The 19,388-nt window shown below is 43.5% G+C and overlaps 1 protein-coding gene across 1 annotated transcript in view; it reads right to left on the bottom strand.

The window, feature by feature from the left end:
* Nucleotides 1–19,388, bottom strand: part of KCTD2 (potassium channel tetramerization domain containing 2) — a 248,313-nt gene that overhangs the window by 157,671 nt on the left and 71,254 nt on the right. Inside the window, exon 2 of the mRNA XM_078654491.1 lies at nucleotides 632–740. Within this exon, the coding sequence (XP_078510617.1) occupies nucleotides 632–740 (109 nt within the window). The remainder of the gene's footprint in view (nucleotides 1–631; nucleotides 741–19,388) is intronic.

Below are 19,388 nucleotides of genomic sequence, written 5' to 3'. Positions count from 1 at the left end.
TAGAGAAGATCTGGAGGCCAAGGGATGCCCGGGATCGATAGAAACTGACCGATCGACCCCTACTAATAGTGTAAAAGAAGCAAGTAAATGCGAGGATACACGAGTGGGATAGGGACACAATTTATAATAGGAACACATGTACTAGGGAACACAGCGTTAAGTTAGAGTAGACGGGGTATGCATGATTCTATAGTTGTAAATTGTGGTGTATTTATGCTCTTGGTTGCTATGTTTTGAAAGGATAAAACAATTATCATAATTTCTTCTTTTTTTTTTTTTTAAAGAGAGAGAATGGGCAAGAGGGAGGTGTGTGCTAGAGGATACTTTGGCGTTAACATATCCTGTAATAATTTATTACAAGTGAGTTTTGAAATGTTAACTGACTTATAATAAGAAGATTTGTGACAGGACTTTACAGGTATTTTAAAACACCCCAATGCATTTTAAAAACTATTATTAGCAGTTCTACTAATCTGCAAGAAATGGTGGGGGGGGAAGAATGGTGAGTGCCATATAAAAATAGGTAACCATGATTGTGTGCATTTATACACCTAAATATGTGTGTATGTATCCTGTGGATAAAGATTTCTCTTTTTTAAATTAGGATGGTACCCCAAGTTACACTGCCTACCTTCTTCAGACAGTTCTTTGTTGAGGATCAGCTTCCCGTGCCTCAGGTAGTTGAGGATTGGCCCAAAGTAGGTAGGATCTCTATCAATTAGGTAAGCTCCCGTCTCATCCTATATATACATACCACAAAGAAGCAAAGGTTACAACATGAATAAAAACATTTAAACTAAATGAAACAAGATGATAGCATGGCAAACAGAAAAACATCAATTTTTGACAGAAATAAATAATAGCTACGCAGGAGTTTTAGGGTTAAATGAACACCACATACCAACCACTCTTTTCTCAATTGTAACCTAAAAATACCAATTGCTAGAATTTTATCAAAGTGTATGGTTTATGTTATGTACAAACAGCAATACGTTATTACAGTGTACAGGTTCTGCCTCTTGAACACAAACACTGACCACTGTACAAAATGAAGCTGTAAAAGGTCACAAGTATTTGGTCATGAAGGACTCATACTAACTTCACCAATTTAGTGACTTGAACACCTTTTTCAGTCTAATGTTCCAAGGTTCCCCGGACCATTCTCCTTTAAAACCTATTCATTTGTATTTGTGGTAAAGTTTATCCCCACAGACAAGCCACTCTGGAGGCTGAACTATCATGAGTTGGAGGGAACTCCTCACTGTCAATGTCAAAGGTAATGCTGGAAATTAAGAAATGACAGAGCAGTTGGTCCCCCACTGCATGAGTGACAAACTGTTTGATTTGCATAAAAGGATGCATTTGGTTGTGTTTAGACATTTGCTTCAAAGCACCTAGTAAGGATTTTATGATTGAGGACCAAATGTCATACTGTGTTATGACATTTGGTGACTAGAATTATCTTTTTCTATAGACTGCTTCTGGGTCCCTCGACATATTCTCTTTGTAGCTAAAATCATTTGTGTGGATAGTATGATAAAGATAATCTCCATTGATAAAACCATTTCAGTGGAGGCTAGAAAAGCATACACAACAGGGATCCATCGCTGTAATTATCAGAAAGCAATTCATGTAAATTCAATGGAGAAAGGACCTGTAAGTTATTGTACATTTAAAGCTTTCCTCACTACATGAGTGAGAAACTGATACCTTTGTACAGAGAGGGCACTTATCGTCTTTGGGCATTAGCTTTAAAATCACCAAGTAGACTGGATGGATGTTTCTTTAACAAATCCAGTGGCACTACTATTATAAAATGTATGGTATTTTGTTTGGGTCTGTTGCACGATTGATGTTTTCTGCTAAAATGTATGTTTATGGCTTGAATGAAGAACCTTTGAATGTCAGATGTAACCGCTAATTACTTCAACAATGCTTGACCTCTACGATGAAGCCTCTGGCCTCATGGATAAGTTGTCCAAATCTCTCTTGGTTCATCTTAAGGAAATTATACACTGACAATCTTGCCTTCCGATAAGTAGGCTTAGCATTCAATACTTAAGCGTGCATTTCACCTTGGAAGCTAGCCTTAAGTAGAGCCTTAATCTTACCCGGCTGCTGACCAGGGCAAAGATAGACCTCCTTAGCAGGGCCAGCCTTCCGTGTAATATCCTGGGCAGATTAGCCTTCTTCAAAATGATGATTCTGCCACAATTTCTCTACACCCTACAAAACTTTCCATTAATAATTACCAAACGGTGGTTTAAAGATCTAATGTCCAGGCTGTGTTCCTTCCTACGAGTAAACCCAACCCCACACATGCCATTTAATAAATGAATGCAATATACCTACGATGGCGGCATGGGCTCGTCTGATTTACGCTTGTATTATTGCGCATCAGAAATTCTTGTGTTACATGCCTAACTGAGTGGTGGGTGGGAAGACCCAGCATTCCGAACTGAAGTTTCTCTAATCACCAAGAGAATTGAATGGAGTGGTTACATGCGTTCCCCATCACCTGTTTACTTCCATAAGCAACCAGGGTGGTTCTTCTGGCCTGGCAGTTGGTTTTGTGCTGAAACAGATGGGACCAAAAGCGGACGCTGCAGATTTCCCTGTGGAAAGGGAAATGGCTCAGACCTAATGCCCATCTGGAAGGTGTAACTCCAACAAATGATGGACGGAATGTTGAATGATTCAGACATTCTCCCCGAGTCAAGAGATTTGGGTTAAATCCATCATTCATTTGCGCACTACGCCACCCCAGTTTGGACCCAGCCATATGCAAATCAGTCTTAACCCTGTGCCTCATGGTAACAGTCCAGACCGAACTGCCAAGCCAAGTCCTTTCTTCTGAACAGTCCAGACCAAACTGCCAGGCCAGGTCCTCCCTGGACCGGAAACAAGCATCCTGGGACCGGTTTCAGGGTATGTCACCCTTCAACAGCCAGGCTAGCTTGAATCTAAAGGCACAGTGAGCAAGGGACCCACGTCTTGACATACCCATCCCACTTAGGGCGAAAAGTGTAACTGCAACAAATGATGGGACGGAATGCTGGGTGATTCAGACATTCTCCCCCAGTCAAGAGATATGGGTTAAATCCATCGTTCTTTTGCCCACTACGCCATCCCAGTTTGGACCCAGCCATATGCAAATCAGTCTTGACCCTATGCCTCATGGGAACAGCCCAGACCGAACTGCCAAGCCAGTTCCTCCCTGGACCAGAAACAGGCATCCTGGGACAGGTTTCAGGGTATGTCACCCTTCATCAGCCAGGCTAGCTTGAATTCAGTGGCATCTGGAAGGTTTCAGTAGGTGAGACCTCATTAGGATCACAAAATAAAGTGAGGTCTGGCAGGGTTTGCATATGAAGTCATTGCAAGACCTCCAGTCAGTCTGAACTCCACGGAACTCAAATTTGCAAATATTTGCAGTTCCGACACACATTAGTATATCACTGAGCCTCTCTGTCTGCGCTGTCAGAACACAGCCCCCTGGTAAACAATAGTCTAATGGGGCACCGGGTAAATGAGAAATATCACAAATCTACAGATCCTTAGTCATTAGTGCCCTAGATATTTTTCTGATGATAAATGAGAGACGGGAATTAACAAACTACTATGGGGCAACCATGTAACCCTGGGAACCTGGGCTGATAAATGCTAAAGAAAAACAATTAGCACATTAGAGGTGCTCCAAAAAAACAACACATTGCAGGTGAATAGTGACTTTTGTTAACGGTTGCGATGTGCTGCTGTTCACAAAATATATATACAACATATATACAAATCACTAGGGGCTGATAAAGTTATAGATTCCCAGCAAAGTGATTGATAGATTTCAAGTTAGTGAGGCCTTTACCTGCAGAAGTCCAAAGTGTGGATTGAGCCTGTCTGTCTCCTAGGAGATTCTGAACAGGAGAAGTAGCTCCCCAGGCCCCCAGCCCCCCAGCCACCGTCCCCCCCCACCCGAGGCCAGTAAACCCAGGACTGGGGATTGGCTATTCAGCTCCCAGGCAACTCTGAGACGTCCCCTCACACCTGCCCAGGCACCTTAAGGCCTTGTTGGGTGCACCCCAAATCATTCTCCTCCATCTAGTGAGTTGCAGCCTACCTGTGCCCCTGATTGCAGTGTGCAGAGTCCAAGAAGTGGTAAGGAGGCAATTTTCCCTTTCTGTGATAACCGTCTTTGCCTGTGGTTGTTACAGTTTGAAATTGTAGTTTTAACCTGCCTGTGATTGCATATTTTATCCTCCGTTTTGTGTTTTAAACTTGGTTTTTCCTGCCCATGAAGGCTTCCATTTAACGTGTTGAATTGTGGGATTTGCAGTCCAAACTCTGTAGTTTTCCCTCCCTCTCATTCCTGGTGACTATTCAGTTTTCCCTCCAAATTTCTTATTTGCTCTGTGCTAAGACCTGTATGTTAAAACAGTGCACCCCCAGCCACCATTTTGTGTTCAAAAGCCAGTGAAACCAGCCCCCCTGCCTCCCCCCAGCAACAGGGATATTCTACATCAGAGGGTGCTTCTGTGAGCTGTTTAAACTGTGTTTACTAGGGACTGTGCACTTTGTTTTTTGGCCAGGAGAGGGAGTAAAGTTGTATTCAAACAGTATTATTAGATTTCAAGTTAGTAAGGCATTTACCTGCAGAAGCCCAAATTGTGGATTGAGCCTGTCTGTCTCCTAGGAGAATCTGAACAGGAGAAGCTGCTCCCCAACTCCCTGGCCAGCAAACTTTGTCTGAGGTCGCTGTGACCTTATATGGGCTACTAGTGGTTGATACATGTATACACTGATTGGTGGTTGTATCTGAGGTTTCCAGTGGATTAGGGTTAGTGTCCTCATTGGTTGGGTATTTGAGTGTTCTGCTTGGTTTCTTGGTCTGTGATTCAATTAATGTAGGTTTGGGGCTAGGGTTGGGATTTCTATTGGAAGTAGGGACTTGGGTTTCCTGTGTTATTGGTTGTTTGGACTAGGGCTAGGGTTAGACCTTTAATTGGAAGTAGTGATTAGGGCTTCTGGTGTGATTGGTTGCCGGGCTAGTTGTGGGACTAAGGGTAGGGTTAGGCTTTCTATTGGAAGTAGGGACTAGGGTTTCCTGTGCCATTGGTTGCTTGGACTTGGGTTGGGACTACTGGTAGGGCTAGGGCCTCTATTGGACGTAGAGATCGGGGTTTTTGAACTGATTGTGTTCTTGGACTAGGGCTAAGATTGGCTGTAGGGTCCTGGTTTCCTATTGGTTCTAGATTTTTAGGGCTAGTGTTGTGATTTGATAGTGTTAGGGCTAGGGTTCCCATTGGCTGACAGGGTCACCTGATTACTAGGGCTATAAAAGGCAGGGTTAGGGCGCCTCAGCTAAGAGCGGAGAGGACAAGGGCAGTTGTCTGTTTGAGCCTGTTCGAGACTGGCCAGGGCCTGAAATGTTGCCCATTTTCCCATTTAGCAATACCCAGCCCACACTATCCACATCCACAAACAGAGCAACACATCATACCAAATGTACACCACGCAAAACACTAAGCACAGATTAATGTACCAGCATGCATTACAAACCCAACCAAACCACATCTAAACACCCTACTATCCCAACTACCACAACTATCCACCATCACCTACAAACAGTACACAACTCTATCCTATACCACGAACCAATCCACTCATCCTTAACGCAACGCCAATTAACAACATACATAACTACATCCCATCCAGACACACGCTCCCTACTGTAATAACACCTAAGAGACCACCTTTTATCACTAACAAACAAATAATCATCCTTCCATCATTTGTCCAACAAACACCCTCCTCTACCTTCGACCATAATAACACTAATGCACAACATACACACTGAACACCACCACTTTTTAACTCGTGCAATAAACCAGTCTAAGACAAACACTCGTACCTCTACTTCATTCCCTCCCACACACAACATACACTCTACTCATAAACACATCACCACCCCCTCTACTGTACAAACTCCTCTCACAAACAATACTATACAACCAAATCCATTGCATGAAACATATACATCAGCGCCCCTTTTCACTAATACTCAAAAACAAAACATATAACACACACCAGCACAACAAGATCTTCAAAACGCAACACCTCATAATACTTACCATCACAAAATACAAACATACACCCACCTTTCAAACCACACAAAGGAACAAACTCCAGTTCCAAGCTTCCTCTCTTCCACCACACCTAACACAGATACAGCAACACAGCAACTCTCTTCTAACCGCCTCTCATCCATTGGACAATTTAGAACCTTACTACATGACCACATGCTGCACCACCTCTCCTGACTCATACACTTTCTGCCTTAAACACACGCAAAAAGTATAAGCAACATGCCACACCTCACAACTTCATTTCCCCATGTCTACTTCACAACAATGTTACACCACAAAAACAACACAACACTCCAACTCACTCTCAAACACCATCTCCACCACATACACACACAGCCCATCAAAATGCCTTCATGGCATGCTGGATGAGGAACATGATACAGAACAGCTACACGATTGCTATCCTGATACAGCTAATGCCAGCACAAAAGGACACCGGCTACAAACCCACACAATACTGATCACTCTTTTACAAAACAAAGACCCACTATCACCAAAGGCCACTCTCTAAACTGTCTACTTATAAATGCTCAATCCCTCTCTAAAAACAAACATCACATCTACGACCTTCTCACAGATGCAAAACCAGACATACTATTCATAACCGAATCATGGTTGGGAGAGGATATGGCTCCAGTCTTGCATGAAGCCATTCCTCTAGGCTATCAAACAATCACCCAGAATCGTATAACCAAAAAAGGAGGTGGTCTAGCTGTTGTATTCAGGCAAACAATACATATCACTAAAATCTCCATAAAGAATTGTGAGGCTCTTCTAATAAGATGAAATCCTACACCGTCTATCTCCTGTAACTTCCTACTCCTTTACAGACCTCCACCTTGCAAAGTGACATTCCCAGATGCACTTCTAGACACAGTTTCAAATCTGATAACAATACACTCCAACCTATGCGTTCTGGGTGACCTTAACATTTGGTTTGACAAACTCAATATGGCCCATCCAAAAACAATAATCACTGGCCTAGACGCACTGAACCTGCATCAGATTGTCCACAAACCAACACACACCGCTGCACATATCCTAGATGTTATTTTTGCTAATACTGAACTAGTTACCTTTCAAACTATAACTCCAATCACATGGTCAGACCACGACTTGCTTGCTTTCCAACATAAAACAACACTTAAGCGACTCACCTAAAACTACCTTACATCCATCCACTTATCGGCCGTGGAACAAACTCAATTTGGAACACTTAGAAACACAACTAACATCAAGTACAAATCTGGAAACAATAAATTCTGTTCATCAAAATCTATATGAATGGCTACAGGAAGCTTTTGACATACTGATACCACTCAAAACCACACAACAGAACAAAAGACAAAAAGCACCTTGGAGAAACATAGAAATAAAAGACATAGAACAACAAATAAGAAAACTGCAACATACCTGGCTCAAAACAAACGCCAAACAAGACAAACTTCACCTACAGAAAATTAACAGATTATACAAGTGGGCTATCAAAAAAGCTAAGAAAAGGTACTAATCAGACAGAATTCAAAATGCTAAATGTGCAAATAAAGAATTCTATAAAATACTCAATGAATTTTGCAAACCAAATTGCCTAGAAGGAACTCATCCTGTTACTCAAGATTTCACAGACAAACTGGCAAATCATTACAAGGACAAAGCAGACACGTTGGACTCGTACTTAAAACAGAAACAAAGCACCAGCACTAACCCTTGTACAAAACAACAATCCAAGAATACTCTAACCAAGCCTCTCCGTTCCTTCCAACGGATCTCACACGATTAATTTATGGACCTGGTCAAAGTAAGCAGGCCTGCCGGCAGCCCTTCTGACCCCTGTCCACCACAAACTTTCAAGAAAATTCGTTTAACAACCTCCTCTGCCACTCCAGTAAGAAGAATCATCAACGATTCCTTCACTACAGGAGTCTTTCCAGAAGAACTAAAAAAAAAAAAAATCACACATGAGCCCTTTACTGAAGAAAACAAACTTGGACCTGCTGAACCCTGACAACTACAGACCCTTTACAAATGGACCTTTCAAGGGCAAACCGATAGAAAGAGCAGCGTTCACCCAGATGTCACAATTCATTGAAGAGAATGACATACTTTCAGACTTCCAAACAGGCTTCTGTCCGCAAAGAGGCACTGAATCTGCCCTCCTTGCCATCTGGGATGACCTGAAGAATACAGCTGACCGCAAAGTGGTTGCTGCGCTACTCCTCTTGGACCCCTCAGCTGCCTTTGACACGGTTGACCAAGACACTCTGAAACAAAGACTCTATGAAGCCGGCATAGAGGGAACTGCTCCAGACTGGATCGCGTACTACCTTCGAAACAGAACTAATGTCATCCATACACCACCTTTCTCGTCCAAACCGGACTCCACAAAAGCAGGGGTCCCTCAAGGTTCTATCATCTCGCTCATGCTTTTCAACATCTACATCAAGTCATTACCAGTACTGATCAATAAATTTCACCTCACGTGCAATAACTATGCAGATGACACTCAAATACTCCTAGAACAGGAATGCCCTAAAGACATTGGAAAATCACCAATGTTCAGCTGTCTCAGAGCCGTGGATCAGTGGATAACTTGGAGCCATCTCAAATTGAATGCTTAAAAAACTGAAATACTCATGTGTGCCGATCGGAAACATTACAACCCGCTTGCCGCATGGCCGAATGAACTGGGGTCACCACCTAAAGTATCGAAGGAAGTAAGAAACCTCGGAATGACCATGGTTTACAAGCTGTCGATGAATGCCCAAGTGGACAAACTAGCAAGATCAAGCTTTGTCACTATAAAAACCCTGCGACGAATTTTCCCTCATTTGGGATTTCCACACAAGGTCCAAGCTACCATCTCCCTTGTTCTGTCCAAATTCGATTACGCCAATAGCCTCTACCATGGATCACCTTTAACGACCATAAAAAGACTACAACAGATTCAGAACTCGGCTGCCTGACTACTCTTGCATATCAAACCGCGAGACCACATCTCCCCTGCCTTGAAAGCCCTGCATTGGTTACCGGTTGCCAGAAGATCCACGTTCAAACTGCTTTGTATCACATACAAAGCAATACATGAAATGGGACCGCTCTTCATCAGGAATAAAATCACCAAACACATTCAACAAAGGAACTTCCACTATAAAGGAGCATCCTGCCTCAAAATCCCAAGATACAAGAAAAAAAAAACATTGGTGGCACATCCTTCTCTGTTCAAGCAGCCAAACTATGGAACTCTTACCTCTCAACATAAGGTCCGACATCCACCTTATCTTCAGAAAACTACTCAAGAATTGGCTCTTCCCCACATAAGCACCATACGCAAACAGAAATTTACAGCATATCCCTCTGTATATAAGCATTTGTTTTCCCTATAGATATGTACCTACCGTTGTGTATTGCTTTGTATAAACATGTAAAATAATTATGTTGTTGAGGGAAAAAAATGAATAAAAATTAATATTAACAATAAATACCAGTAAAGTCCTGTGAATTGGTGTGGAGTTCCAGTTTCGGACAGCAGAGCGCAGCAGAGAGCTGTCAGAGCGTGCCGAGAGCAGTCACAGTAGACACAGCTGCGACAAGCAAGCGAGCGGGCAAGCAGCCGAAAACGCCATCGCCGTCACCATCGCCAAACTCAGCAGCTTGCAGCAGGGTTCAAACGTCGTGATACCTGTGGGCAACCCTGTAGACTGAGCCGGGATTGCAGTCGGGACTGCAGCGAAGAGACAAGGCGAGGCGAAGAGAGGAGCATAGAGGTGAGGTGAGGCGCTGTGAAGCGCACTGAATTGGCATTGAATTGGCGCCCTGAAAACGCTCTGCCTCTTGCCTCTTGCCTCCCGCCTCCTGCCCCCCTGCAGACAGCCTCCAGGCAGCCTCCTTGCACACGGCTCAAAATACATGACAAACGGCAAGCAGCATACGGCTCTCCACCCACGAGTGAGGGAGGGTGAGGAAGAGCCGAGCCGCGAGGGACCATTGACTGTTTTAGACGGTGAGCGGGGCTGAGCAGGGAAAGCTACTCAGGCATTGTGTTATATCAGTATTAATTTCAGCGGACCCCTGCATTCAACGGGCGGTTACTTGCATAATTGGCATATAATGCACACAGAGCCTAGCACGGAAGCCAGAGGTGCATTTGAGGACGCTGATTAAAAGCGCAATTATCAGCCGACATCATATTCCTACCCTACCCTACCTAACGCCCGGGCTAGTGCTATGAACATGAACCACAGTACCCACCTTTGCAGTTTTTGACAGATCAGACACGGCTTCTTGCGCATGTGCGGAAGGGAGACGCTTTGGTGGAAGCTTTGGTGGCACGCGCGAGTGGCAGGGGAGCCCGTCCAGCCAATCCGGCCTTGCCCAGTTCACCTAGCCCCCTGAAAAAAAACTCCCAGGGGGGGGCCCAAAAGCCGATCCGGCACCCTGTAGTCGAAAGGCGCTGGGAGAACAGCTGGGGGGACAGAGAGCATCGGAGCCATCGCCAACGCCGACGCCGAAGTCAGACCCGGAGGACAAGTGGACCCACCCACTCAGCCACCCCAACCCCAAAAAGTCGTGCCAAACGGAGTAGTGGGCTAAGAGCCCTAACCGGGGGACAATGAGGTCAGGGAGAACTCGACGACCGGTGGAAAACAAGAAACCCCCGAAAAATTCAAAGAAGTCAAAAGTAGCAGACACAACTTCGGGGGCTCAAGCCGACCAAAGGGAGAGGTTGGTCTCAGCACCCACCCCTGAATCAACGTCAAAATTCGCAAGGAAGTCGGGGCTCCTAAAATTCTTCTATTTAAAAGATCCAATTGCAGCGATCTACACGTCAACAGCTGAAGCCAGCAACTTACCAAACCCAATTTCCCCAATCAACGTTCTACCCTCTCTGGAACAAAACAAGTCAAGCATGAGCGACGGGCCAAATCCCTGTATACAATCCAAGGGTCCCTCACCCAAGGGAAGCACACTGACAATTACCGCACAAGTACACCATCTAAACCCCCACGCAGGGGAATACGACTATTCAGAATCTCAAAAGCACACCCTGACGGACGCCAGCACAAAGGACAACAGCCGGAAAACAACTGACAGTACAACACTTACCAATGTGGTGGAAGTAAAGGATCCTAAAGGTCTGACAAGACCCAAGGAGGGCCCAACAAGCCAGGACAACTTACACGCTGAATCCCCGTGCGATAGTGACCCATGGCACAAACCATTGTTTTTGTCAAACGATTTTGAACTGGAAGAACTGACGGAAAGGATATCAATGTACCTAGAAACCCAAGGCAGAGCTTTACGATCTGAACCAAGTCCGAAAAATCTACACCCGAGTCTAGGTCTGGCGATGTCTACTCCCCGAGGGCCAGTAGAAAAAAGAAACCAGCAAAACCTCACCATAAATGACAGTAACAACATGACAATAAACGACCCTTACGTAAATCAAACCGCACCAATAACCATCTCGTCGGGCAGCTCGATGGACATTGACACGAAAGTTACAAATAAGACTCAAGGAGATCAGTCGACTATTTGGATCAAGACCTTACTAAGCTCTTTAGATCAAGCCATAAAAGTTCTGAACCTTCAATCGAATAAAATGGGAGGTGCAAATCGACCTCATCACTCTAGTGGCAGGCCACATTGCGGGCTTAAACTCAGAAATGGCCGCACTTACCTCACTATTAAAAAATCAGGGGAAACTAGAGGCCCAACCAGAGCTTAATAAACTACAGCTTTGCTGCGGTTGTGGCTCAATAATTGAAAAACTAGCAAGTCTGCCTGCAATTCTGATGGACATTTTACGGGAGGTAAGACACCCACACAATTCTGTTGGAAAAATCAGAAACCTTACCCCGGAAAAATCATACTCCCCCCACAGGTCAAACGTAAAGGAGTTCTCACCCAGTAATTATTTAAAGGACTTAGAACACATCTCGAGGAAAGTGGGGCTAGAAAGATCAGCACAAGACCTGGAACCAGCATTGCCCCCCCAAACTTTAGTTGAAGAGGAAAAAATTGTCGCTAAGGAGGAAAAAACAGCAACCAAGAGACAAAAGAAAAAGGCCAGGAAAGCCAGATTAAAATATAAGCAGCAACAAACTTCAGACCCAGGGAAGCTGTTTCCGATCTTTAACGCAAACACAGCTCAGGACCCCAATTCCGTTCCTCCCACCATGCCCCAAGACGGCAAGGTCGGCCTAATGCAAATGCCAGTGAATCGAGAGTCTCAAATACCCTCGAGGGAGGACAAACCTAGGCAGAGTGCAACAATAACATCTGTTAACCAACACAGCACAATGAACTTGGTACTAGCAGAAGCTCTTGGCGCCCCAATTGAAAAAACACCAGTACCAAAGAACATCCAGATTCACATGGAAGGAATCGCCGGTTTTACCCGGATCACCGAATTGGGAGGCCCAGAGCAAATAAGGCCCAGAGAAAACACGGGAGACTACATAGGGGGACAAGGTCTGTCAGGTCTGTCAAAACCGGCTGATAACAACAGTCCGAAGTCCACCAGAAGACAGTCCAGCCGCCAGAAACCGGAATCCCCCCAGAACAAAAAGTCAGGAGAAACGCAAGGACCACAGCTAAAAACTGTACCTACCCGCATGTGTGTTACCGTTTCGGAAAAGCAGCGCACCTGTGCCCTACTACAATCTCGACAAAACTCTTTTTCAAAGGGGCATCACAATCCAGGTCCAAACCAAAGTCAAACTAATCTGACATCCTCAGCTAATACGGACCGGGAGCGAGACCTCACCACTACAATTCCCAAAGTCAACGAAATTACGAAGCCTAAAGATTCCAAAGAAATCCTTCATCATTCTGAAACATCACTCCACAATCTAACATTTATCCCGGAATATCCATCAAAGGGGCCTCAGGACTTCTTAAACCGAGGCAACCTGCTAAAATTATTCCGGGAAATAGAGGAGTTAAATGAGATAACGTCACAGGACCTTCTGACAGTTGAATTCAAAAGAATCCTCAATCATACAGAATCTGAAGTCACCGTCACAACGTGGGCCTCAAAAGCCATCACTGACAAGATATTTTCCACAAAAGATCACTTCAAAATATGGGGAATCTCGCTGGTAAGAAACACAAGCCCAAGATATCCATTTCCGCTACAAATAAACACCAACAACGAATCAAAGGGTAACGGAAAAAAACGTCCTCCGTTCTCCTGTCTATTAGGAGCACGTGCTACATCTCCAGCCACTGCAAGCGTAGCGGAAGAGGCAATCTCGATTGATTCCAACCAACCAACTAGGCAGCACGATCGGGACAAAACAGATTGTTCCTGGGTCCCAATGTTCCTGTGTAAATAGGGACCCTAACACGGAGAAACATATTTTATCGTCTCCATGTAGGAGGGAGGAAACGCAGAGTGCCAAAATAATCTCAACAAAAATCTCAGTATACACATGGAACGTACATGGATTCCAAAAAATGGAGCTGGACCACGAAACACAATTCTTTTTTTCCAACCAAGACATAATCCTGATTCAGGAGTCATGGAAATTAGCACCAAGTGTAATACCAGGCTTTAAGACACACCACATCCCGGCAGAAAGACACTCAAACTTTGGGCACCCCCGGGGTGGTCTATCAACTCACATCACTCTAAAATTCAACTGGTTATCAGAAACACTGGATGTAGGCCTCAACTGGGTACAAGTGACCAGAATCACTGAATCCATGTCAGCTGGGCCCAAACAGTGGCAAATCATAATCCTCAATGTCTATATACACCCGGATCGGAAGTTGCAACAAGAAAAACAAATGTGCCTGACGTCGCTGATTAAAACGATGCAAAAAACCTACCTAGGATGTCCACTACTAATCTCAGGGGACTTCAACTGTGATCTTATCGGTAAAGATAGGGCAAAAAGAATCATGCGACAGCCCAAAGGAGGCCTCATGTTATCCTTCGATCCAAAAGTCCTGGGTCTGACGATTTTAAACGGCAATACGACGGGGGATAGGCCGGCGGGTATTACGTACCTGAGTGGAAGGGTCCACTCAACAATAGACTGCACAATAGTAAGTGACGACTTAATTCCAGACATCGAGACCTTCAAAATCGTCCAACGGTCAGAAAGCGACCATTTCCCCCAAATAACTTCCCTAAACACTGCGCCCAACGTGGCACCGAAAATATCAAGTCTGCTCCACCAAGCCTCTAAATTCAATTTAAAGAAACTAAAATGGCGAGGAGAAATGCTGGAAAAGATCCAGCTCGCCGCAACTGCTCGCAAATCCGAGTTAGGGCTGCAAAAAAAGGAGGAACTGGTAAAAAATTGGGAGCTATTGATCCTTGACCTTCTTTACAAATTTCCAGCAACTCCAGGTGTACCGAGAAAGTCCGCCCTTAAAAAGGAGCCCTGGTTTTCCAACGAATCAAGAATAAAAAAAAGGAGGGTAGCAAATGCGGTCCGAGTTTTAGCGCGGCAAAAAAAACTGGGGTTACAAACCAATAAAGGGGATCTGACAGAAGCCAGAAGTGCTTATAGGAAGTCTCTAAACATCGCAAAATCAGCCTACAAGGAGAAGCTATGGTATAGATTGCTAAGTGCAGGAAAACACCCCAATAGTCGAGAATTTTGGGGCATCATTAAAGACCTAAATAAAGGACAAAAACTTTACCAGGAAGCGGGAGTAGGAGCCGACTCTTGGTCTCAACACGTGCAATCCCTTTACAGTATAACAACAGCGGGCCTCCAAAACCACACACGGGTAACAAAGACAGTAGAGAATGGCCAGTTGGGAACTTACAACACAGGTACAGTAGGACCGGTGATAAAGGATTGCTCAAAAGAGGAGATGACAGTCCCAGAATTAACAACTAGAGGGGCACTCTGTAAAATCATCACGAGGCTAAAGGCTGAAGGAGCTCCAGGCCCGAATAGACTGCCCAACGCCATCTTTAAACATGACCCGGAATTCTGGGCAGAAATCCTAACGCCACTGTTTAACCAAATCTATCATGACACACAGGTACCTGCATCATGGAAGGGAAATGTGATACATCCAATATTTAAACATGGCGACCATGGCAACCCAACAAATTACAGACTCATATCGCTGATAGACGTTGAAGCAAAACTCTACGCCTCTTGTATCCTCCTAAAGCTGCAAGACTGGATCGAAGAATCTCACAGAATCCCCTGGTTCCAGACAGGATTTAGGTGGAATATGGGGACAATTACCAACTTAACATGCCTGTCATTATTAACGGACAGAACAGCAGTAAAGGGTGCACGATTATATGCCTGTTTTGTTGACATCAAATCTGCCTTCGACAGAGTTAACCGAGAGCGTCTATGGGGTAAATTGCAGCTTTGGGGGACGCCAACAAAACTAATACAGGCAATAAAAAAGTTTTGCATGAAGATACATGGGCAAAGGTTAAATTGGGAAATGGAGCTTACACAACTAGGAACATACCAACCTACCAAGGCCTAAAACAAGGCTGTGTTTTAGCGCCCACCCTTTTTTACCTTTTCCTTTCCGATCTCGCAATAGTGCTGGACACAGATAAAGTGCACCCTCCTTCATTGGCAAACCGGCGAATTCCCGGTCTGCAATACGCAGATGACATAGTCCTGCTGAGCAAAACCCCAGTTGGTATACAAAGAGCTCTAAACATCTTATCAGTGTACTTAAGACAAGAAGGTCTGGACTTAAACAAAGAAAAAACCAAAGAGGTCCGTTTAGTAGACCCAAAAAAACTTCGATACACAGACGTTCAACGGGACGAAGGTGAACGAGCAAGGTTCGTATAAATACCTCGGAGCAACAATATCCCAGGGAGCAAAACTAAAGGAGCAAATAACTGCAATACGCGCAAAAGCCCAAAGTCTAATCTTTGCTTACCGGTTGCTAAAAACAAAAATGAATTGCCCGAACTACAATCACCTCTTGAAGGTCATGTCGGCACAAATCTTACCATCATTGTCATACGGTCTCGTCACATGGTGTGGCAAGGAAATAGACCTACTAAATGAGCTCCAAACCAAAATCTATAAAGCAGTTTTTAATCTTCCAAAGAGTGCTTCAGCCCCGCAAGTAAGGCTGAAATTCGGTCTGCAAAACCAGAAATATAGGAGCATGAGCGGCTTCATAAAACTGTGTCATAAGTTAAGATCTGCAGATCCGGATTCAATGGATTGGCTAAACTGGGAAGCCATAAAAAATCAAGGAGTGATGGGAACCCTGTGCCCTTGGGGAAAACATTTGAAAACCTGCGTAATAGAACTCGGACTGGAAGGAGCATGGGAGTCTGTGACGGATAAAGCAACCATGAGTAGATTAGCCAACAAGGCAGCAAGGATGAAATCTTTCCAAGACGACAAAGCGTTACTTCTCAAGCGGCGACATGGTTGGACCATAATCAACTCCTTCAAAGCTGGTCGACCGCATGCATACTTAACCTCTCACTTCAATGTGCACACAAAAAGAGCCTTTACAGCCTATAGGATGGGTATGCACATTTTGAAGGACTTCGTATCATCCTGGAAAGGTAACCACCAGACCGAGAGTTGTAGACTTTGTGGCTACAAAACAGAATCACTAGCTCACTTTTTGTGCGTCTGTCCCGCTCTCCTGGAACCACGTCGTCGATTACTAAAACAGATCTGCAACAAGTTAAAAATCCACACCTGCACGCAAGCGGTAACTTCTTGGCTGGGAAGGAGCTCAGTTATCTTGGCATGCCGGGGAACAAAATTCCTGGCAGAAGTGAAAAAATGCCTGAGTCTTGTGGAACAAGGACAGGGTGAAAGAAGTGGGTTAATTAACGCTGCGTTGATCCCAATGTCTGGTAATCCCTGCACAAACATGTAATAACATTCTGACCTCCTAATGCCGGTGGGAGTTTCCCCGGAAGAAACCCCTTTTAAAAACTGTGTTACATCATTTTAACAAAGGAAGAGTCTAATCTTTTTAGTAAGCATTTTTTGTACCATAACATTAACATGTGGAAATTGTAATGATTTTAATTAATTATGCAATAAACCTTTTTGACTTTGAATAAATAAATAAATAAAAATCCTCTTTGGTCTACATGTAAATACTTCCATTGTGCATCTATGTACTTTTCATGTACTTGGATCTATGGGCCTTACTTTTCTCCTGAAAAAGGATATCCAATGCACTACCCTATTTCTCATCCTGTGCCTCTATCAATATCTTTAATCTACATATACTTACCTCCTATATGTATCTATATACTTTCAATGTACTTATGGATCTATATTTTTATCACTTTCTTCTAATTTAGCATTTCCAATGCACTGCCCTATTTCTCAGCCTATACTTCACTCAATATATCTTCTAGCCCAACCTGCTCACTCATCTCAAATTTCGTTCTACTACTCTTTCCAATACACTACCCTATCTCTCATCCTATACATCTATCAATATATCCTCTACATCCACTCTCACACTTATCCCAAACATCATACCACTACTATGATCCCCAAAAAAACCTTTCCAGACTCTCTCCTACTCTACCCCTCATTGCATCATCTGACACCATTTTTACTATACCGATCCCCTAAAACAAACCTTTCTAAACTCTTCCCTCCGCCTCCTCCCCTCCAAAACTCCTTTTTACTCATCCAAAAGCCTCCTCCTACTGCTAAGACCTAAAAAAAAAAAAAAAATCATCCTTCACTCTGTCATCCCTCAACTATCCTTTTCAATCAAAATTAACTAATTCACCACTTTATGGGTTAGAGAGTAGCGTGCTACTCGCCAATAAAGCGTCTCAACACCCCATCAGGGTTACATGCGCGATATAAATTCAAACCTTTTCCCTTTTCTACCCCTCCCCAACCCTTCTCAATTCAAATAACTGACTAACATATCCATCACTAAAATTACTTTCATGTTTCACCATACTAATTCAACACTAATCCTTATGGGTTCCAGAGTAGCGTGCTACTTGTGCTTCAAAACCCCCATCAGGGGTAGCAAGCGCTTTATAAATACAAACCTCTTTCTCTCTTCTATCCCGCCACCTACCCTTCTCTACCCAAATAACTGAATAACCTATCCACTACTCAAATTACTTCATATTTTACTATACTAATTCCATGACTGATCTTCGACGGGAAGATACGCATCCATGTTAATAAACACAATGAGAATTTCAGCAACACTGTGATAAGCACACCTTTGTTGTGTTTGTCAGCTCAACTATACGGTGATAAACACACCCTTCCTGTTAATTTTTATTGTGTTTGTCAACACTTTATCAACAAACAAACCTTGGCAACGCAAAACTACCTTGTGGTCTACACGGTGATAAACACACCTTTTATTGTGTTTGTCAACTCAAAATAAAAGATGAATTATGGCAAAAAGACGATCCTAAATTAGATGAAATTGTCATGATTGCTAAACGTCTTGAACATTCTCTTGCAAGCGTAGAAGTTAATAAAAAAGAATCTAATGCAAGTCTTACTAGCTCTGAAAAAGTACAAAGTGTGTCTAAGCCTGGTACCTCAAAAAGTAGAGATTCTTTTATTGTACAAGCTAAATCTAAAGATTCCACTAATATGTATTCAAAAAAAGGTTCCTATTTAAAGTGCTTTCATTGTGATACTGTTGGCCATTTGGCTAATGATAAATCTTGTCCTGCTTTGTCAGCCAAATGTAAAACATGTGGGAAAATAGGTCATTATACTAAGGCATGCAGACAAAGAATTTTAGGAAAAATTAACGTGTGAAAGAGATATTCATTTCCAATACTTCAGATTCTGATTCCGATGATCTTCACTGCGGTGAGGTTTTAGCTCAATCTGTGGACTCTACTAACAAAGTGTCAAAAAGTCCAATAGATGGTGTACAGGTGAACGGTTGTACTGTTAATATGCTATTTGACTCTGGTGCTAAGATTAACTTAGTTCCTAAAACATTCTATGATTCTAACTTCAGTAAGAAAGTAAACATTTTCAAACCTGACATTAAACATTTGGCATATGGAGGACAACCTATAAATCTCTTTGGTTACTATACGGGCGAGATTGAATATAAGGGGAGGATCACTGCTGGGAAAATTAACATATCTTGTAGGGGAGATTGTATTATCAGCTGGTTCCATCAAGCTGATTTAGGCGTGATGTTAGTTCCTGGTGTGGATCCTTGTATAGTTCTGAGAAACTCCCACTGTAAATCCCTCTGGTCTTTCGATCAACCTGATGGTAGATAAGGTCTCATATAAGGATAGTCACA

The sequence above is a fragment of the Lissotriton helveticus genome, chromosome 7 (assembly GCF_964261635.1).
Source record: "Lissotriton helveticus chromosome 7, aLisHel1.1, whole genome shotgun sequence".
Lineage (NCBI taxonomy): Eukaryota > Metazoa > Chordata > Amphibia > Caudata > Salamandridae > Lissotriton > Lissotriton helveticus.
Note: the sequence above shows the minus strand (reverse complement) of the source record. Positions and strands in the feature narration are given on the sequence as shown.